At 34.2% G+C, this 24225-nt stretch overlaps 1 protein-coding gene across 1 annotated transcript in view; it reads right to left on the minus strand.

The window, feature by feature from the left end:
- Nucleotides 1-1330: 1330 nt before the first annotated feature.
- LOC123675437 overlaps nt 1331-24225 on the minus strand; it is a 66099-nt gene continuing 43204 nt past the window's right edge. The window contains exons 8-12 of the mRNA XM_045610797.1: nt 17210-17257; nt 13022-13060; nt 12874-12912; nt 6137-6211; nt 1331-2994 (exon numbers count right to left, since the gene is read on the minus strand). Of these exons, the coding sequence (XP_045466753.1) occupies nt 2960-2994; nt 6137-6211; nt 12874-12912; nt 13022-13060; nt 17210-17257 (236 nt within the window). The 3' untranslated portion in view covers nt 1331-2959. The remainder of the gene's footprint in view (nt 2995-6136; nt 6212-12873; nt 12913-13021; nt 13061-17209; nt 17258-24225) is intronic.

Genomic DNA, 24225 nt, shown 5'->3' on the forward strand with positions numbered 1-24225 from the left:
AAAGGCATAGTTGAAATTCATAATTACAGAATCATATATCCTGATACATCACAAATTTGATCTGTTCGACAAATTATCACATAAAACCGTAATAACGTGACATGTATTCAATACATATAATCAAGTAACCGATATTTTTTAATTATCTATAGAAAACAACTATTTATTAAACCGCTGAAGGAGCCGCCTAAGGAGATTCAATTTATAATAATCGAAGTAGACTTGATTGCATTTTGAATATCACAAAATACACTTATACAATTTCATTGATCTTGGAGGCTTTTCATTCGTGATTAAATGAATTTATGACATAGAACATTTGCCTACAATGAAAAACTAATATTTTTTATAATCGGCCAAATATCTCATGGCATAAGTGAACTTTTTTGTCTTTCTTTTTTGTTTGTTTTTTCCTTCTGTTTTTTTTTCTTGATACATTTCAAATTTTTGAGCCTCCATGACCAATTCATTTAAATGATGGAATCCCATTAGTGACTGTTCCAGGGTACCCTTGTCAATAAATATATCAAAAAGCTATTTTGAATTAATCGATGATTTGTCTACAGTTAAATTTGTAAGATTAGCAAAATACCTAAAAGTAGTAAGAATATTCACTCTACTAATGAAAATGAGAAATCTGTGGGGAGACGAGAGCTCAAAAAAAAAGTTTTCCAATTATTCTGAGCAATAACATTATGGAAAAAATTTTAAATTATTAAATTTCAAATTTTATATTTGCCTGAATGGATGTGATAATCGGAATATAAATTTACAGAGAGGAACGAAAATGGAACAAGCGCGCGAAAGATACCGATATTTTTCCATAATATTCATTTTATGAAATGAATTGAAAAACTTTCCAAACACGTGCAAAAGATACAAACATGTTTGTTTTATGAAATCAATTGAACTCAAATTACTAACTTCAAACGCATTTGCCTTCCATTCACTTCTTGAATCTATATATAAGACAAAAAATGCACATTTCTATGGTCGAAATGTAAAATTAAACTTGACAAAACAATTATTGTTAATATTGAAATATTTGTGGAAATTTATTTTGTTTTATTTTATTTGAGAAAAATATGCAGGGTGGTCCTTAATTGGACGCATAAAGGAATAATTTGAATGATTGAAAAATTTTAAGGAAAAGAGTCCTATATACATGGGCCGCATACGCTTTATTTTCGAGATACAGGGTGATTATTATAACAGTTTACCCAAAAGTGATAATGAATTTATTCAGCTCGCTATCTGGATCTCTATAAACATTTGGATTTTCCTGAGTATTAAGTATAGAGAATTGTTTGAATTTTTTTCTTAGAATCGGTAGCAGATACGACAAAACTACAAGAGACCAAAACGTGTAGTACTGTGCCAAAGTCACTGGGCATTGTTCCAGAAAAATTATCACCCTGCATATTTGCATTTGCAAAATGAAGAAAATTATCTACCAAACTATTACCAAAACCAAAGTAAAATGACATATGTTTTTTATGTTGAATAAACATTATGATTATGATATGCCGCAGAGATCTGGGTAATAAATACAACCAGGGAAAAATCTAGGCTACAGAAATGACTGGAGGAGATGTTGTGGCTTGACCGTGAGGGATAGAGTAACAAACGTGGAGGTAAGAAAGAGGATGGAAGTATCTCTACACATAGAACAGCAGATATTGATATGGTATGGTCACGTTAGATGGGCAAATGATAGATAGATGGATTACTACAGTTGCGGAGTGGAGGCCAGTAGCAAGAAGAGGTAGGCCGAGAAGATCATGGCGAAATGAAGTCGACGAAGCTATGCATAGCAAAGGACTAGAAGATGGAGACTGACGAGACCGGGGACATTAGAAAGTCTGGTTGAAGAAAGAAAGACAGCATCAGCTATTAGATTTGAATTCAAAATGATGAAATCTTTAAATTGGAATATTTGTGTCAAATTAAAGATGAATATCTTGTGAAGGGGTAGAGCTGTGATGAAAAAAAATTGAAAAAAATCAACAGTCTGTATCTCGAAAAGAAATGGTTTGCGAGTCCATGTTCATAGGACTTTTTATCCTAAAATTGTCCGAAGAATTTTAGTTTGTAACTTCAATTTAGGAACGCCCTGTATCTATAAATAACATGAGGAATGCAAAGTGAGCTCCAGATTCGTTTTTTCAAGCCGTTGTTTCAAGTTAATCTAATATCCATAATCGCAAAAAATGTTTTCGAATCCCCAATCCAATCAACCAGCAGTCGTACAACCTACTCAAAAGGATAATCACGATCTGATGTTCAATGAAGGCAAAAATCACATCTTTTTGAGGAATTTCTGTCAGAGAACAAACATTGGAACACACTGAACCCCGCAAACATGAAGACAACAGGAAGAAGATAACCCTTCCGTCGACATTGGATATGTACCTCTCACCGCCAAGACGCTCGAACCCACAGCGATGGGGAAGTAAGAACCAGTGGTGCCCAACACGTCTTGGCATTCCCAACGGTGAGACTTACACCCTGCCGTACGCCCCTGGGTTGACAGTTCGAAGTCAACCGCGACTCGTCTTCGAGATCAAAATCTAAGGCTCTGATCACCCCAAAAATGTCGAGTGCAATTGTAGAGAGAAAACGTAGGAAGGAACCTCATCCGTAATAGCCGAATGAAAAGCCAGAAAATACGATGTGAAGTGCTATTGTACACATCAAATAAAAACAGGTTTGCTCCAACACACTGAAGAATCTGTTCTGAACTCGATTTTTTATATTTATATGAAGCGGTAGCGCCCTCTAGTGGCCCTACTCATAGTTGATACTCCGTGCTTAAGAAGTGCTCAACTTCTGCAAAGGCAGAATGTAATTTACATACCTTAATTCCAGTATATATGTATATATATTGATTAAAATATATTACTAGAGAAAGAGCATGAAAGTAAGTCCGGGTGATACAGAAAAATTATTACTCTACTTCCTAACTACGGCAGGCCTTCCCAGTCTTTGGTTTTGCTGAAATGAAATATTATAATCAGTTTCAAGAACAACAGTTTTAAATTTTTGTGAAACAAATAAGTATGAATTTTGCAAGATGCATTTTTCCTTGATTTGAACGAATCATGCGCGGTCCCGCAGGGGGGGGGGTTATGATCCCTTCCAAAATAGAACCACCTTACACTTGATATGCGTTTCAAGCAGACAATGTACGAAATGGTTCATTCAAAAAACTTGAAGCCCATAACGACGCACCCCCCCCCTCTCAAAATTTGAGGCTAGGATACTGATACTGTTTCCCCTTTTGTGAAGAAAAGATCAAGCATTTTAAATCAAATTAATATCAAGGAAAAATGTCGAAGGGAGCAGTTGTGTAGATTTAAGAAAACGGAGCCATATTTTCACTTCATATTGTTCTATTGCTATCAGCTTATACAGGGTGGCCACTTTTTCAATGGGATTGTATTGGTAACTTTTAAACCATAAGAGTTAGAAGGTCGGTCAAATGGAGAAAAAGTTGCATTCATAAAAGCATTGTCAAGCAGTTCAAACAAATCGAGATTATCAGGGCCCGTTATTGAGATATCATAAAAAAAGTAAATTCTGTCATTTTGATTTTTCTTTTTTTTCCCACTTTATTTCAAATATTATCAAATAATGTTACAGGAATTTTTTATTCGACAGTAAAATATCCTCAATTTTACGTAATCAGATTTCGTATCCAACGTTTCGTACTCTCTAGACCACCCTCAACCTCATTTTTTTCAATACGGACCTGCATATTTTATGACACAATGATTATTCGAAAGTGAATGAAAATTAATGAAGTAAGTGTTCGAAATGTCCACCATTTTGTAAAATGAACTTAACGGTTCTGGAACCCATACTTCTTATACATTTGCTTATTTCGTCTTCTTGAATACCTTCCAATACATTCTCAATATTTGTTGGGTATTTTCTCAACTTCATGTTACGATAAAAAACGCTATTTGTTAACGAATAATATATTCACTTCTGATGGTTACATATATATGCTTATGCTAGTGAACTGTATAATAGACTGAATGACTTGCGTTCCCGCATAGACTCGCAGGGTGTCAAGTGGTTTCAAGCGGGGTTGGTTGCACATGGTCCCAAAGGTTCTAGAAAAGTCTATGAAACCCATAGGCGGAGCATGATAAGAGTTCTAACTGATTACATTAATTCTAAACAATATTCTCGCGAGAAATCACTATTGTTGGATTTGTCATTTGTTCCGTTGAAACAAATTACAGAATCGAACTTTATTTGGATATCATTACGATATAAGTTTTTCAAGGCTTGGTATTCAAATTTAAAATCATTGTATTCGCGTCTGTTGACTATTTTATTAACAGCAGTTTTTGATAAATTGCATTCACTACAGATCCGACCCAAAGAAAATTGGATAAGGGTCAAAATCACCTGAAAATCAACTTTGAATGACATTGTATGATATATCGTTGAATTCAGCGTTAAAAGTTATTTCGAAAAGTGTCATAAAATATACAGGTCCGTATTGAAAAAAATTAGGTTGAGGGTGGCCCAGAGAGCACGAAATGTTGGATACGAAATCTGATTACGTCAAATTGAGAACAATTTACTGTCGAATAAAAAATTCCTGTAACATTTTTTGATAATATTTCAAATAAAGTGGGAAAAAAAGAAAAATGAAAATGACAGAATTTAGTTTTCTTATGATATCTCAATAACCGGCCCTGATAATCTCGATTTGTTTGAACTGCTTGACAATGCTTCTATGCATGCAACTTTTTCTCCATTTGACCGACCTTCTAACTCTTATGGTTCAAAAGTTACCAATACAAACCCATTGAAAAAGTGGCCACCCTGTATACTTTCAATGAAAATCTCTTCAGGATCACCATTTATTTTTCAATTTGTTCCAGGTTTCAAACGGCTTACGTTGGAGTTCTGTCAAAGAATTGAAGATTCCAATTCTAAATCAATCCTTCGATCTCCTGGATTTTGTCAGTAATCAAAAAAATAATTATTTTATCGTCAATCTTCAAATGAAATGTTTCCTTCTTCAATAGTTAAGTGGTACAATACGATATATCTGATGTGATTCAATTATTTCATTAATTTCTGTTCACAAATATCAATTTGTATAATTATGTGCAATAAAAAGTATTTCAAAATTCGTTGAGTATTATTATTTAAGTAAAAATTAAGTTGGGTGCAAAACCTCACTGAAATATAAAAAACTGTAATATCAATTACAGTTTTTTTACAATTTTCAGTGCAAGTGTCCATTCAAATTGTGAAATTGTTTGGAATTGATTTAAAGCGCCTAATGCGCAGAATCAGCATCGTTAGTTCAAAACCTACCCATAAGGGCGCGACAATCACGCGTACTCATTTTACCACTGAGTAGTTACTCTTTCTTTCATTTCTCTATGGAACTGTTAAGTTCCAGCAGGCAATACGCTCTATTGGTGATGACGTCACACCCCGCCATTTTAGTTCTCCTGTCAGTGTTCGGAATCCAAACAAACAAATTGTCATTCAAATTAGTACTTTGGCGTAGACGAAATTGGCTTATTTCAATAAATAAGATTATTTAGGGATGGATTTTATTATTAATTGATAGGCAGAAGGCACGAGATTAATGCCAGTGAGTTCGAACTGGAAGTTCAACTGATAAACACGGCTTTATACAAAATCTGGGGAATACAGGATTCAAAATTAATGGTATTGACCTCGTTCCTTCTGTCTATCAATTAATACTGAAATCGTTCCTCAAATATTCTTATTTATGAAAATAAGCCAATTGTTTCAACGACACCGTACTAATTTTAATGACAATTTATTTGTTTGGATTCCGAACACTAACAGGAGAACCAAAAATGGCGGTGTGTGACGTCACACTAATAGAGCGTAGTACTATGTTCTCCATAGGCGCGAGATTAAGACGGCCTAAGACGGAAAAATAAATATTCCGGACCGAAAACAGCTCGGGAATGTGACGAATCAGACAAAAATTTGCCCCGTGAAAGGAGAGGAATTCTTGAACGATTCCAGAAAAACGTATTTTGTGCTTCTTTCTTTGATCGATTTCCGCTGCTTTGTATGACATAGTGGTTACAGAATAGGGCAAAAAGAATTTAAACATAAAACTTACTCGTCGACGCGATAAACGCAATATTCATTAAAGATGTTTCCGACCCATCGTCCATCCTCCTCGACGAATCAGACCCTGAAATAAAAAAATATATGAAAAAAAGTTTTCACAATTTATATGTGGTAATAAGTACTTTTGATAGCGCTTTTCTAACATACTAAGGAGAAAATGTCTAACACTTAATTGTTTCAGTGGATATCAGATGTCTCTTTTTCGGTGCTAAAATAGAGTAAAATGAAAAAAGCATCAATGTCAATATCATTATATGCCATTATACAGGCTGTAATTCCATGTCAAAAAATAGGATGGGTCTTTCATATAAACTTCATTTATTGAGCCCTCTCCTGCTTAGTTGCAGCTCACTAAAAATGGCACCAAAAAAGTAGTTTTAAATTTTTTCTTTGAATCCAAAAAATTCAGCTAGATGAAATTAAGCTGACATTCAATTTGTATTAGAACGCATTACAAAAAAAATTATTAACAGATAATACGTTTGAGTTGTGGAGGTTGGAATTATTTTCGACCTTAAATTTATCAAATAGGCGATGTCAAAACGATATTTTCATTGAGAGTTGGTACAAATATAAAATAAATGTTACAAAAAAAACAATTATAAACTTTTCACAAATTAAAAACTACCTTTGTGCGTCATCCTCAGGAGCTAGGCTATAAATAAGCAGGGGAAGGCTAAAAAAAAGTTTATATGAAAGACCCACCCTATTTGTTGACAAGGAATCGCCTCCTAAATTTTTTCGCAACTATTCATATACATCCTGTATACAGGGGATAACTCTTCGGAATTTTGGGATAGGAGAATGAATAAAATTTTCTTGAAGCAAGAAAATAATACATCTCAACTTATATTTTTCATTTATTTCATAAATTATCGATCAAAAGATAATTGTTTATAATAGGTATATTGAAGTTAAAATGTCTTGTTTCGCATAAAAAACGGCACCCTATTTATGAAAAAATACACGGTAGTTTTTTGTCACTAATACAGAGAGCATTTCAAAAATGATTTTCAGTGCTTGGTCGCTGAAGACAATTCGATGCGAAAAATCGTCAACCGAAAGTTGTTGCTCAAGAACCCAATCGGTGTAAGTTCTACGCATTTCTTGGTTAGCTAGCTCTAGTGTTTGAGTCAACTGAACCTTAAGGATGAAGATGCAAAATAGGGCATAGCGTGGCGTACGCGAGTTTCGAATGTTGTGCACTCCGAGGAGTGAATAAATTTGGATCTTCTTCAACACTTTCAGCAATATATTCGTTGATGTCTAGATTTCGATAATGTAGGACATCAGTTACAAATCCAATGTCAGTCTTAATTATACGATCAGATGGGCAATGTCAACCATACTCTGTATGTGACGAACGAAAAGTAATTACTATAGAATCATTTTTTTTATTTCACAATTTTCACACGTTCACCAGAAAAAAAACAATTCATATTTTTAAAGGGCTAAATTTCAACTAAACATATAACAGTTCTGTTTGAGAAATTTTGATTTGAGGAATTCTTGAACGATTTCAGAAAAACGTATTTTGTGTTTCTTTGATCGATTTCCGCTGCTTTATTCGGCATAGTGGTGACAGAATAGGGATAAAAACATTTAACCATAAAACTTACATGTCTGCTCAGTGGTGGCCACACGGCTAACCATTGGTTCTGTGGTGGCCACTGTGCTGTGCTGTGATATTTTTTGGGTAATTTTTCTGAATCAATATAGTTTAATGCAGAGGAATTCTCATTATTGTATTATTGATTATATTTTTGCTTTATTTTGCTTGAATTTTGTATGGTTCTGGGGAGGCGATGAATGCGATATTTAGTAAAAAAGTCGAAATTTCCCGTTCAAGGCTTAATGAGTTTTTAAAGATGGACTGGAAATATTCATTCCGCAGTCAACTTTTATTTTGATTGCATCTTCTAAAAACTAAGCTTGGCTTCGATTATACGTATTTAGTATGCTAATGACATAGTCTTAATAGAGGAAAATTCGAGAGCACTTCGCGATTTGATGCAGGACGGCCGCAGAATTATTGAAAAACGTTGCTCGTCAGTAAAATTTGAAAAGATTTGAGATAACGAGTGTATAACCATAGTATAAGGAAAGGATAGTAAGCCAACCGACATTTGACGGCAAGGAAATAGTCACCAGGGGTCGCTACTGTAGTTGGATTTCGTGACTACCCAAAGTGGAGAAGTAACTCGATAATAGATGGCGCTGAATCATGAAAAAACCTAGAGATATCATTTCATGACGACTGGACCTGATTAGTGATTTCATGATAACTTGTAGCATTGTACTTGTTTATCACAAATACACGCCACTAGCGTAAATGCTTATTACAGAGCAGAAAAAATATCAAAATATAGAAATCTTCTGACCACTCTATTTCAAATATTTTTGTTCTTCAAAATACTTTATACTTTATTTCTCCATAACGTACAAGCTGTGTTCCCCCCGCGAGCTCAAGAAAGCTCAATTAAGAGCTCGTGTTTGAGCCCGCTCGAGGAATCAACAGAACAAAACAAAATGTATTCTTCTCCTCTAAAAACAACATACAGGTAAGTCCTACACTAAATTACAAATTACTACTGAGCTGGCTTACTGATTATTATGAAGATCTGAAAATCTCAAAACATTTCATGACCTGCCTGTCTTCCAAAACTGTCGAGTAACCAGGATTTTGTGTTTTTTAAGGGAATGAAAGCTCTGCGACATCTTAAGAAATGATGGTATTATATTATAAATTTGGGGTAACCTGTAGAGAAGCGAAGATCTTGATTTTTCTCTGGTCACTCTTGGATCTCTCACTATCCCATTTTCGGCTTGACGCGTTCTATGGGTTGAATCCAAAAAGTCAAGCCTGTGTCGCCCAAGGAACCTACGAGCCCCATTATCTCAGCTGAATCTGTCGGCTTCGGATAAAACGAACCTCCGGTCTGTCCAAGCCTGAAGTCGAACTTAGAATCATCTGGGACCTCCGGAACATCAGCAGTCAACGATTCACCAACACTCGCAAAGTATTGGTTCATCGCATCCGCTATCCCGCACTCATCAACAATCTTATCATCGCCAATCACAACCCCAGAGCCGTATCTAGGTACTATTGCGCCTGTGGCAATATCTTAGACAGCGCCCCCCATTTTTTTCATCGATTATATTTTCTTATAGTATTTTTGTGATCATAACTCAAGTCATATATTTTCTGATTATTTTATGCTTAGTACGCAAATTCTAGGGAAGGCTAGCAATATTTTCAAATGTTTCCAACAAGGGCGTAGAAATGGGTGGTAATTATCCCCCCACCCCCCCCAATATTTCCAAAATATGAAATTTCAGAATTCTCGCAAAGACGAAAAACGAAATTTTTTCCATAAAAAGAACCAATAATCATTTTACTTTCCTCTGAAATCGACACGGAGTACAAGATCGGACCCTTTTACGGTTTATGAGTTTATTATCGCTTTCAAGATGAGTACTTTTACTGCACTACGAGCACATCTATGTCCGAGGTTTATTATTTTCCCTTATCTATCCGCTTTGTCGGTGTCGCCCCTTATTTGCCATTTGTAACTTTCGCATTCGTAATCGGTATGCACTTACTCGTTGTTTTCGGTTTTTTGTTTCATTCTCGACACAAAATTTCAATACTGTAGTTATCAAAGTACTGCACTGAGTAATTCGCATCGAAAAATTGTCTGGGCCGTGTTATACAATTTATTTTGATTCATTTAAATTGCAATTTAATTGTGCAGGTATCAGTTTTGAATTGATTATATCTCAACGGTGTTCCTATAATGTGTATAAATGAAAATGACATATTTCTCGGATCATTTTGAGAAAAAGTCGTAAAACATGAATCTGCAAACGCTTTGGTTTTGAGATACCGGTGTTTTTCTCATAGGACCTTCCCTTCACAAGATATTTAACTTGAATTGGCATAGATCTTCCGATTTAAAGTAATCATCTTGTGATATGCTTATTTTGTATGCAAATCAACAGGGTGATATTTTTTCTGGAAGGGTACCTGCTTCTTTCCACCAGAACTATTTTTTGGTGAAGCAGTGGTTCTATAGAAAAATGTTAAAAGAAACTCTGGTCTAGTACAACACTTTTTGGTTTGTTGTAGTTTTGTCGTATTAGATATCGATTTCGAAAAAAAAATTCAACCAGCTCTCTGGTAATCCTCAGGAAGATCCAAATTATTATAAAAATCCAGTTAGAAAGCTATGCTGAATAAATTAATTATAACAAATGCGAGAACAAATGGTACTGATCAACAAATTCTGTAGTGAAGATTAATAAAGATTCGATGAACTAATAAATATAAGCATCACTAAAAAGTATGGCTATACAAGAAACACCCTGTATCTCGAAAACAAAGCGTTTGCGGGCTCATGTTTATGGGACTTTTTTGTCTTAAAATTATCCAAGGAATATTTTCCTTCGTAACTCTGTTTCAAGAAAACGCAGTATAAGGTGAGAACAATCGAATTGATAATAAAAAAAAGAGTAATTAAGTCTCAACTTCGTTATCAAACCTCTTTTTCTCACATTACAGATATGAGTAAACGTTGTCATAATTTTTTTTTTTTCGAGAACCCCCCTCCAAGAAAAAAGAAAGATCTCCGTCCTTGGTTTCCAGATTCCTCGGCATTGCTCGTTACGAGGCGTATACATGAAAACCGAGTGGTGATCTTTCGAATTATTAATTATTATGTCTGGTGCTCCAATATTTTTTTCTCTTGATATTTTTGGGCGCATCTGCAGATCTTGCGCCCGTGGCAAGTGCCACCTTTGCCACGCCCTAGATACGGTATTGCACGACCCTATCGGGCACTGATCTAGATGAGCCACCACCATCAAACACTCCATTGAGCACTTCCCAATTCCCATGTTCTTTCACAGTCGCCCTTCGCGTCTCTCATCTGCTGCCTATAATAAGAAAATTTTGCCTCCCAAAAGTGAATTCAGTTTATTCCCATATGCTCTATAACTATCCCTGGCCTCATTGGACTTTGTTTTAATAAACCTCTGGAACAATCTGTCTCGAGTACGTATAGACTTGATCGAACCAATTGTTATCGAGGGTTGCTTTCTTTTTTGTATTTTAGTGGCCTTCAATGTGGTTGCTGCACTCACACAACTGGTAACAGTTTCAATAAATATATCGGCCTTCCGTGCAACATCCGCGGTGTCATAAAACTCATCCCATGATACGTGCATGAGATCATTTTTTAATTTCTCGTAGTTAATGCAACTCCTGAATTTCTCTTGTGAATTACAGTACCCCGGATTGGACAATGTCTGAATGGCAAGTGTTGTATAAAGATCAGTAATGTGGGTTTTCAGAATAATAGGTTTTATTACTACGCGCGCCACAGAGTTGCTGACAAAGACGTGATCGATACACGATGGGGTACTCTCAGTCTCTCTGGTAGGAGAGTTTATAAGCGATTTGAAACCAAAGCCACTAAGCAACTCGAGATATCTTAAGCTATCAGAACTACACTGATTCATAAAGTCCACATTCAAGTCACCCAGAAAATAAGTCGTGCCATTCAGTTTTGTGGTCGATAGAAATGTTTCAAGATCTGGAAGAAAATCGTCGATTTGTATGTATGTGGTCGATAGTATGGTAATACATTAAATAATCTACCATGTTTTTCGAAAGAACAAACCATCATATTAAGACTTCGAATTACCTTTATCTCAACGGAGTGAGTTAAACATGATCTGATGTACACGACAACACCATCGTTTTGATTTATATTTGAACCATTATAATAAGCAACGTAATCAGGAATACTGAACTAATCGACATTATCCACGATCCATGTCTCGGTTAAGACGATTATATCAATATTGAAATTAAAAGAAGAAACAAACGTGAGGAATTCATTGTGATTTCTACTAATACTTCATTCATTTGTAACAAACACAAATCCTGGTCATTACCCGTGAGGAACGTCTCGATGAGATCACTCTCATCCAATACCTCAGTCCCCAACTCAGTAACATCAATTTCATCTATGAATTTATTCATCACCGAAAAGAGCAAATATGATCAATTAGCCAATATAAGATGAAATCAACGATACTATTCAGACGAAATTTGCAAATCTTCTACGAACTAAACCAGAGAGAACAAAATAGTTTGATTGAAATAACAACAAAATGCAATTAAATTTACAACTATTTTGATACTACTCAACTACTTAACTAATATTATCCCTGAAGAAATGGAATACAATCATGAAGGACGGGCAAGAGGCAGTAATATACTCGTTTACAGTTCCACACGCTAAGGCTGGCCACCTGTTTTGGAATTCGATCTCAAAATTTTTGGCCTCCCAGGATTATCAGTTTTGGATGGTTTTTTAGTATGACTAACCTTATTTGGAGGCGCTTTGGCCGTTGATGCCATCTTCTGCTCAAGAGTACCTGTTTGATTCGGTGTTTGCGCTCCAATTGTCGGTTCCACCTTCCGGTTAGGAAACACCAATTTTTTCAGAGGGCTCCACTTTACGGACCAATTTTTTACAGTAAAATTCGAGTTGAACGTGAGTACAACTAGATGGCGCTAAACATCAACAAAATCGAAAAAAGCATTACACTGGCTTTCTATCCTTTCCTTATACTATGGTAATTGAAAGATGTAGTCAAAAATCTCGAGAAACTTGATATTCTCCGACAAACATTGACAAATTTTATTGGACTACTTACTATTTCTCTTACTCCTCCTCGGCGGATAAGGAGTACGGTCTGAAATTAAAAAAAAAATTATATGAAAAAAATTGTTTCCAAATTAAGTTTGATAATCCTATTCATGATACTTTTCTCACATATGTAGTTAGAACGAAGTAACACTTACCTGATTCGTCGAAAACCAACTGCCTCCATCTTAGAGTTGCTGAAATAGATATTATAAAAAATTAACATTACATTCTCTTTGACGTGAAGATCTGTATTCCATTATATAAAGCGTGAGTCAACAGTGCTCGATCGGTCAATAACTTTTGGAAATTTTGGGATAGAAGAGTGATTCAAATTTGGATGGAATCAACAGATCTCAGCACAAAAGGTTAATTTTTTTTCTCTACAGCCTGGTTCAAAAGTGGTGAAACATGATACTACCCTGTTTTTCGAATGAGTTTGCCAAATTTTTATATCATACTAGTACTCATAATCTCCATGAAATTCTGATTTCGAAATAACCCACTTGTCATCATTCATCTCTGGTACTTTTTGACATAGGCAATTCATGTCGAAAAATTTCATGGATATAATAATGGTTTAAACTAGACATCATATATTGAATTCTTCTGCAGATATCTGAGCAGCTCATATGAGCGATAAATATTGATGAGAATTGAGAGTAGAGGAAAGTGATCCCTTTGGAACTGACCGGTGTGAATTTGGCAGACCGTTTCCAGCAGACTGTTTGACGGAAACACCCGAAGGCGGTGACCAGTGGCGTGTGGCAAAAAACGATTTATTATGGAACTATTCATTCGATCGGATAGAAATTTAGAAAGTGGGTTCCGTATAGTATTCAGAGTATCCGTTGGAGGAAATATTGATTTTTTATAGATCTCAGGATATTTTAGCAACGTTTTTATTCAAATTATCATCAGACTAATTTGAAACATTCATATCTACGGAAGTACGATTCGAAGCATAACCATATTTGGAATGTAGATTACTATTAGCGATGTGAATGAACTGTGAAAAATAGATTGACCTCCCTAGGGATCCAAGGGTAGTTTTTCCAACCCTTATATTTAGAAAATTCATCTCCGAAAGTACGGGTCGGAGCATAACCATATTTGGAATGTAGATTACTATTAGCGATGTGAATAAACTGAGAAAAATGATTGACTTCCCTTGGGATACAGGGGTAGTTTTCTAAACCCTTATATTTGGAAAATTCGTAACTTCGGAAATACGCTTGGAAGCATAACCATATTTGGAATGTAGATTACTATTGGCGATATAAATAAACTGTGGAAAGATGTTTGACTTCCCTTGGGATCCAGGGGTAGTTTCTTCAACTCTTAAATTTCGAAAATTCGTAACTTCGGAAATACGCGTCGGAGCATAACCATATTTGGAATGTAGATTACTAGTGACGATGTTAATAAACTGTGAAAAGATGATTGACTTCCTAGGGATCCAGGGGTAGTTTTTCCAAACCTTGAATTTCGAAAATTCGTAAGTTCGGAAATACGCGTCGGAGCATAACCATATTTGGAATGTAGATTACTATTAGCGGTGTGAATTGATACCGGAGCCAGATTGTTGTTTTCGGGTGGCTGCCAGTCCAACTTCAATGCGATCGATTGATTTCGTCTCCAAAAATCGATATATTTCGGTAGATTCAGATTGTTTCAATAATTTTGCTTTGAATCTTGTTTCAGTATTAGATTTAGGGGAACATTCATTATTTTTCAAGTTTTCTAAGGTAATTATAGATTGAATAGTTTCTATTGATTTTCAATTATGAATAAAAATCCATTATCATTTTCAGAAAGTATAAGTGGTTTTTTACTATGCCTCATTTGAAACTTGATTAAGAACAAATAACTCAGTAACAAAACATTCATTTTACGGAAATAAAACGTTTTTCTAGTTACATAATAGCTTATTTTACACGACAGAGCTATAGCAGCATCGGTTTTTGGAACGTGCTCAACCATGATACCTTATACAAAAAAATAATAATATTTCTTTTGTACCATAGTGTTCAACTACTGAATTTCTACCTGACAGGTGACAATAAAATTTGAATGTTATGGTTATCTTTGATAAACAACCCCTAAGAAATTCTTTCTATATAGAAGTTGCCGACCGAAGCAATGCATGATGCTGGGTTATAAATAATAAACGAATATCTATTGGAGACGTAATGGTCTTTCCATTGAAAAACTTTCTTTCACAGATAAAGCACGTTTCGATAAGTTGCATATTTGGAAATGTAAAATCGGTAATCGATATTTATGTCAGGAGATAGATTTTGAGTAAATTTGACTAATGAAGTTGTATCGATTTTTTAACACTAAACAAAAAGCAATTACTTAATCGTTATTACTTATTTCTTCTATTAAATGCAAAATTTTGAATATTTGGTATCCTTGGGGAAGCTGCAGCCAAACCCCTTCTTCCCAGACTCGGGTAGGCATAATACTTGATATAAGTGATAGTCGTGATTTTTTGGTAGGAAAATTTTTCATAACATTTATGATTTATTCTTCTTCACAATTAGAATTATCCTATTGATGAGTGACATCCATTTCAGGGAATACTGTTATTATGAAAATGTTGTTTGAACCTGTTTGCGTTCTCTATATTTTCTAATCCTTTCAAGTTATCAAGAGAAAAATTCTATTTCGCTGCAACGTTGATTATGACCAGAATGAATTGACTAGTGGTAAACATATTTGTCTCTCCGCCATATGAAAACATATATCTTGCAATTTAGACTGATAATTTTTGAAAGACCTCTTGAGTATAACTAACACTTATGTAATGGTCAAGCACAAATAATTTTCTTTATCAAGGCTTAGGCAATCGCTGATTTCAATTTCTGACACATGACATTGTCGAAATTAATAACTCATATGAAATCATAAAAAATGCTATAAAGAATGCCCATGCTATCACTAGAAATGGATTGATTATTCCAAATAATTTGGAATTCCTTTATTATCCGATAGAGATTTTTAAATACAATTAACATAAGGCGTCGCATTGTCAGGGTGGCACAAAAGTGATCCAAAACAACCCTAGTTTGAAATTCCAAGAATTTTGCAGAAGGTACAAATTGGGGTAATTCCAAATACTGTACTGCATTCGCTTTCAATTCACTCTCAGTAAACTAATGCTTGTATAACTTGAGGGTAATAAACGAATGCGTTCGTGAAAACTCTCATTTGTTAGAGTTTAGGAATTCCGAACGAGATAGGTATTGCGGGCCAATTTTATGACAAGCGTTTAACCTCACGTTTCTTTAATCGTTATATTTGAATTTGAAGAGCTTGCTGTTAACAATTATAGCTACCTATGCTGAATACCTAGTGTATTTGTCATCAAGGATTGAATTTTTCGACCCCTGGATCCCTAGGGAAGTCAATCATTTTTTCACAGTTTATTCACATCGTTAATAGTAATCTACATTACAAATATTGTTATGCTCCGACGCGTATTTCCGAAGTTACGAATTTTCGAAATTTAAGGGTTGAAAATCTTCCCCCGGGATCCCTAGGTAAGTCAATTAGTTTTTCACAGTTCATTCACATCGCTAATAGTAATCTACTTTTCAAATATGGTTATGCTCCGACGCGTATTTCCGAAGTTACGAATTTTCGAAATTTAAGGGTTGAAAATCTACCCCTGGATCCCTAGGTAAGTCAATTAGTTTTTTACAGTTCATTCACATCGCTAATAGTAATCTACTTTTCAAATATGGTTATGCTCCGACGCGTATTTCCGAAGTTACGAATTTTCGAAATTTAAGGGTTGAAAATCTACCCCTGGATCCCTAGGTAAGTCAATCATTTTTTCACAGTTCATTCACATCGCTAATAGTAATCTACATTCCGAATATGGTGATGCTTCGACGCGTACTTCCGTAGATATAAATTTTTCAAGTTAGACTGATGATAATTTGAATGAAAACGTTGCTAAAATATCCCGAGATCTATAGAAAATCAATATTTCCTCCAACGGATACTCTGAATGCTATACGGAACACACTTCCTAAATTTCTATCCGATCTAGTGAATAGACCGTCTGGAAACGGTCTGCCAAATTCACACCGGTTTGGAACTACGGGTTTGCGTAGAAGTAATCTGCCAGACCCCCTACAAAACATGAAATGCAAAGCATTTTGAAAAATATTAATTTTTGGCATAACATGTCTCGACAAGAAATGATAATTGCCTTAATGAGGTTCTTTAGAGAATACTAGACGTATTCCCATATAATAAGACGGGGATTTAAAAATCTGATTTCTAACTTATATTGCTGGTACCTACTTTTTTGAAATGGAAATCGTACTTACGTTTGACGGAGGATTTGGGCCTCCTTGGCGTCGTTTGGATTTGGGGTTCTGAAAAGTAGAATAAAATGATTCGTATAATGTTGAAAACTTTTTCTAATAATTAACTCATTATTCAATAATAGTATTTCATTCTAAATATTACTTTGATTCGTTAAATTCTTAGAACAGCAATCTACCCGAGGTTAGAATTCAATATTATTTTCAATAACCTACATTTTTCAATGACTTTTCCAGAGAGGCAATGAATCTTTAGAAAAACTGCACCAAAACTGGTAGATACAAAGAAAGAAAAAGGAATTGATACAAGTGCGTATCTAAAATTGACGTCATTGCAAGTTAAGCCAATTGAAACGTTTCGCATCACGTGATAATAAGCATGAATACTTCTTTTTTTTACATGAGCAATAACATATGTATTTCATCAAATAAATATTTAATCTAAGAGGATACCATAAAAAACAAAAAAAGTTATTTCGGGGCACTAATTTCATTCTATACAAGTCATTGAAAGGTGCGTCAAGTTGGTGATCCACTTCCAGAGTTTTGGGTATTTTGTGCCAATTTTTGCCGTATAAAAAAAATTTGTGCCCATTCAGTTTTCGAGATATTTCGAGTTTTTCCCGTGAGTCACCAACCTGACGCTGTGGCTCAAACATGGAAATTTTCAAATTTTTTTATTTGGGTATTGTTTTGTGCCCATTTTTTGTGCCAATTTTTGCCGTATAAAAAAAATGTTATGCCCCTTCAGTTTTCGAGATATTTCGAGTTTTTCCTGTGAGTCACCAACTTGACGCTGTGACTCATACATGGAAATTTTCAAATTTTTTTATTTGGGTATTTTGTGCCCATTTTGTGCCAATTTTTGCCGAAAATAAAAACTTTTGTGTCTATTAAGTTTTCGAGATATTTCGAGTTTTTTTCCGTGAGTCACCAACTTGACGCTGTGACTCATACATGAAAACTTTCAAATTTTTTCATTTGGGTATTTTGTGCCCATTCTGTGCCAATTTTCGCCGCATAAAAAAAATTTGTGCCCATTCAGTTTTCGAGATATTTTGAGTTTTTCCTGTGAGTCACTTATTTGTCCGACGGATATTTTCTTATTCAGATAAATTGTGCTAATTTTGTGGCGTATGGTATGGATTTTGTCCCCTACAGTTGTCGAAAATTTTGTAGTTATTAGTTAGACATGATATTACAGCAGAAGGAAGGTAGCTAGCACAAAATTTGATAAGCCGTTCGAAAGCCTGCTAAATGAAGAAGTTTTTACTGCAATGAAAACATATTCTCAGTAATAGTTTTTCATTCATAAAACGATTGGAAAGATACTACTTATTTCGCTCTCTTCAGAATATTTATATTCACCACCTCACCTCACTCGTCAGTAAAACTCTTTTGCCACTCATACTTCTCATATTAAGGCAAATTTAATGATCTTTCGGAATATATGATCAAATTAGATGAGGATGCTGAAATGAATAAGATATAATTGGTTTTTTGGAAAAAAGTGATAAATTCCGTGAAATCCAGAAATGTTAAATTGAAGATTAACCGCCAACATTTCGACCATGTGTTATATGACATTTTTTGAAAGTTTATAGCATCAGAGCTGAAATACTTTCCACTTGTTTTCAAACATCTTTGCTGAATTTGGTTCAATCAGTCGATTGTCAAACTACTATATATAATATGGTGAAAATTTTGAATCTCAAGAGCTACTAAGGAATGGGAAAATGTAATTATGGAAATGTTTTAAATTTTGAGAATGCCACTATCATTTGTTGTAATACACTTTCACAAAAGGGTATAGAATTTTTTAGTGACAAAGTGCAACAAGTGTGGCAGAGATGTGACGAGGACTGAAAAAAAGTGCTTCGAGCACCAAGCACTGATTTTCACAAAAGACTCGCGATTACTAAGCACTTTGTAAAAGTAATTCGAAATTTCGAGCACTAAGCACTTTAGTAGGAACTGTTGAAAGTGAAGTTTTTTAATCGGAGTAAATATTGTTCCTACAAACATATGCGAGATTATGGTATGGTAAGAGGAGAAGTACAGCAGAACTTTATAGAAGCGAACTGATTCAAAATAGGAAATTTTTGAAAATAAAAAAATGAGGTTATTATTTCTCAGAGTTGATAATATAAACTGGATTATCAAAATAAAAAAGAATGAGTAAAATGAAAATGAAAGAGAACAAGTTCATATTTTTCAAATATGATTTTGAATTTTTAACAATTCAATTTTTATGTGTAGAAAAATGTTCATGTATATTTGAATTAAAATAAAAATTGAATTTTCATAATAATGAATGATACTAGTTAACCAACATATAGATTGAATATCAAATAGCAGGAACCTGCATGGAATGGACGAATGTGATGAGTTATTATTCCATACTTGAAAACTTATGATCATATCGAACAAAAAAAATTATTTTCGAACACGTGAAGAACTTGAAAGGCACTGCAGTATCCGTTGCAAATGATCTGACTGTTCAGCAGCGACAGGAAAATAATAGGCTCAGGTCGTTCTTGCTGAAAGCTAGGGCAAATTCATCCGAAAAATCCTATATAAAGGGGAATAGGTTGGTGGTTGGACAGAGGATTTATGATTTGGAGGAGCTGGATAGTTCTGAAGAGGAAAATAGACCAAATAGCGCACCAAGTACTCCTGCCGCTGAGGAGCAAACTAAGCCTCTAGAAGAGAGAACAGATTTTGGATTGATAGATTCAGCTTCTGGGGTAGCTACAAGTAGTGTGAAAGAACGTTTGGCTAAGTTGATGACACCACAATTGGCAACGCATAAGAAAAGATTTTTACATAGGAAGAAACCACCTTCAAAGGAAGGTGCGAGTGGGATGAAACTTCGGCAGAAATCAGCATTAGATAAGTGAAATTTCATTATGTAAAAAAAAAAATTATTAATACAAATAATAAACAATATATGTGTATTAAATTATATAATCTAAATTAGTTATATTTGGGGTTCACATAGAAGTTTTTCTTTCCTTTTTTTGTGGGTATATTCAATTCGTCAAAGTTTAAAATAAGTCAAAATTAAAGTATTAAATTATGGATGATTTCATCAGAACCTATCAAAATGAAGACTATCAAACTATCAACATTGATGGTATGAGGGAACTAGATAAGATGAATTTAATTGGTGAATTGAAGATTATAACGATGAACATACGGAGCATACAAAAAAATTTCGATGAATTCAGATTGTTACTTGAAATGTTTCCTACAGATTTTGACATTGTTATACTAACTGAGACATACAAAGTAGAGGATCCGAAACTATTTAAGATGAGGGGGTACGCCCATGTTTACAGTGAGGGTAAATATAACAAGAACGATGGGATAATTGTATACGTCAAAGAAGGTTTTGTTTTTGATCACAAAAATATCACACTGGGAAAGATAACAGCATTGGAATTGAATATTCAGAGTCAAGAGAAAAGCTTAAAACTCACTGCGATATATAAGTCGCCACATTATCCTATCATGGAATTTAATAAGGAATTAACAGTTTATCTAGAAAAACAGAAACATTGCTCCGATCATATTATTAGTGGTGATATAAATATAAATTTATTATCTCATGAATTTCTTGTGGAAGAATATAAAAATATATTGAGTACATATGGATTCATATCACTCATTAACGATGTCACACAGCCAGACAGCCGATCCTGCTTAGATCATTATTTTGTGAAAGGTATTATGCATCCAGAAAATTTAAATGTTAGTGGCATCATATTTCGCAATCTTATTACCGACCATTATCCTGTATTATTATATGCAAATAGAAAACTAAAAGAACATCACATTGGAAAAGAACGTATTAAAAAATATATTAATTACGACAAACTAAAAAATTGTTTGATTAATGAGGGATGGAATACGGTTTACGGTTGTGATGATGTCAATAAAATAATGGAAAACTTTATCAATATCTTGAAAAAATATATAGATAAATGCACAAGCGTGATCTCCGCGAAAAAGAAAAATCAGATCAGAAAAGATTATGTTACTCCAAGTATCATGAAAGTGATAGATGAAAAACAAAAATTGTTTAATAGGGTTAAAGGAGAGCCAAATAATTCACAACTGAAGAGCGAGTATTCTAAATTGAAAAATAAATTACACAGGCTCATAAAAGAAGCCAAAACACATTTTTTCGAAAAGAGCATAAAAAATAATGAAAAAGACTCCAAGGCTTTATGGGACTGTGTGAAAAGGATTACCAATTACGAAAAACCGGATACAAATATAAAACACATAAGAAATGACGATGACGAAATCATTGAGAACGGACAAGAAATGTGCGATCTTATCAATGACTATTATAGTCGACTAGGGGAAAGTTATGCAAATGAAAAAATTGCTCCTGCTGATTTCACAGAGCAGAGTGAACATTTTGATAAGTCTTTTTTTCTTTTTCCAACTGATTCTGAAGAAATAAAAAAAATTATAAGTAGTTTGAAATCGAAAAAATCAGCTGGATATGATGGAATACGCGCAGAACATTTGAAAGAAATACGGCAGGAGATATCTAATCCTCTCACTTATATTATGAATAACTGCTTCGAAAAAGCCTGTTTTCCAGAAATATTAAAAGTAGGAATAGTGAAACCACTCTATAAAGGAGGAGACAGGAGTCGCATGCAGAACTATAGACCGATAACTTTAGTTTCAAATCTGGGAAAGATCCTCGAAAAGTTGATTAAAGTTCGTATGGAGACATTTATAAATAAACATAAAATTATATCAGATAATCAGTTTGGTTTTCGGAGAGGCATGTCGACGGAAAATGCCATAAAAAAAGTCACAGACATCATATATAAAAATATTGATAGTAAAATTCCAACTTTGGCGGTAGTTGTCGATCTTGCAAAAGCTTTTGATACTGTCTGTCATGATCGTCTACTAGAAAAGCTCGAAAATTATGGTTTCCGCGGCAAAGTATTAAATCTGCTACGAAGCTATCTATCAGATAGAATACAAATTGTACACCTCAATGGAAAATATAGTGAAAGTAATTAAATAAACTTCGGAGTACCACAGGGTACAGTTCTTGGGCCTCTCCTGTTCATATTGTATATAAACAGTCTCTTCAGGGTTAAAAACAAAGGTGAAATTATCGGTTTCGCGGACGATACCATGATACTTTTTCATGATGTTACATGGAAGAATCTGAAAAAACAAGTATGCCAAGAATTTGAGACTCTGACAAAATGGTTTAGATTGAATAAACTGACGATAAATATCAGTAAGACCAAATATATAACCTTCGCCTCAAATAAAAAGGGAATTCCAGATTTAGGAGACTTGAATTTCGATGACCAATTATATATAGCAAAAACACATTCAACAAGGTATCTTGGCGTAGTCATCGATGAACATTTGAAATGGGATGAACACATAACGTATGTTTCGAGAAAACTTAGAGGTATCCTATATAGATTTAAGTATATAATGAATTATGTTAATTCTCCAAAACATCTACAGATGCTCTATGAGTCGCTGGTCCAGCCACAGCTTTCGTATGGTATAATAGGATGGGGAGGTGTTTTTGACACACACAAGAGAATCATTGATGTTCTCCAAAAAAATATCCTCAAAGTAATGTACAAAAAAAAAATTACATTCTCTAGTGACAGTATATACACTTTAGCAAAAGTATTAGATATAAGGCAAATTTTTGCTCAAAGGATTATCTCGCATATCAAACAAAATAAAATTTCCATCATACAAAAAGAACACAAATACCCTACGAGAGCTGGAGACGATAACGAAAAAAAAGAGACCCAGAGCAGAAAAAAGGATAGGACAGAGATGTAGTGAATATATAGCTGCAAGATTATACCCGATCGTACCAAAAGAAATAAAAGAAATTAATAATAAAAATAAATTCAACAAAGAACTAAAGAGATGGCTGATTGTACAAGACCGAACTGAGATACATAGGATTATAAATTCCACTTAAAGAAGGAGAAAAAAAATAAGGGAGAAAAGATGAAGAGAAAAAATACACGCTAAAGACGACAGGGAAAAAAAAACCGAGAAGAAAGAGTCACCGATGAAAACAAGATAAAACTGATGAAGAGACGTACCTATACCGGCTGAGACAGGGATCACTTAGAGTTGAAACTTATTTATCATTTATTATGTATAGTTGCTGGTTTTTCAGTTTTTTTTTTTGTTACCGTAAAAAAGGGAATAAATAATAATTTGAATGCTGTACACAGTTGTGACCTCAGGGTGAATAACTCACAGCTTTATTTTCTGTAGTTTATTTTGTATTTGTACTAAATAAACTCTATTCTATTCTATATATTTTTGAGCCGTCGCGTCGTTCAGCTTTATTATTTTGTCTTAATGTCTGTAATTTATGAATTTTATGCAAAATATGGTCAAAAACAATAAGGTTCGACCGAGGGTTCGAATCACAGATGATCCGTCCTAAAATTCTATTCTGTTCGTCCGGCCGAAAAAATGATAATTTTCGAAGAGATATTCAAACTCGAAATTTTCAGGATATCTTCAAATATCGAAATTTGCTGTTTACTTAGTACAAATCCGACAAGGAATTCCGTAGATTTCGAAACTTTCAATTCAATCTCAATAAAATGTTTCCTTTAGATGTTAAATAACAATTTCTAGAGTCGCAATTAATATTATGCGGATAGCTCAACCAGAAACATAAAAATTGCAAACAAAATATCTTGAAAAAATTATCCAATATTTCCTTGATCACAAAACCGACGAGTTTGGTATAACCATAACTAGACTTCGGATGAATATGCATTTGCATAACTGTATGTCTCAATGTATATTCGGGTTGAAGTTAATATTTTAATCATTTTCTGTTTTAAATGCATATTTCCAAGATAAAATTTGTTTTTAAACAAGAACAAATCTAATAGAACCGTTCTTTTGGCAAATCCCGAACAGCTTTTATGACTTTTTATAACCTACCCAACCCGCATCAAATGAATGGAGAAAAT

Source organism: Harmonia axyridis, chromosome 3 (assembly GCF_914767665.1).
Source record: "Harmonia axyridis chromosome 3, icHarAxyr1.1, whole genome shotgun sequence".
NCBI lineage: Eukaryota > Metazoa > Arthropoda > Insecta > Coleoptera > Coccinellidae > Harmonia > Harmonia axyridis.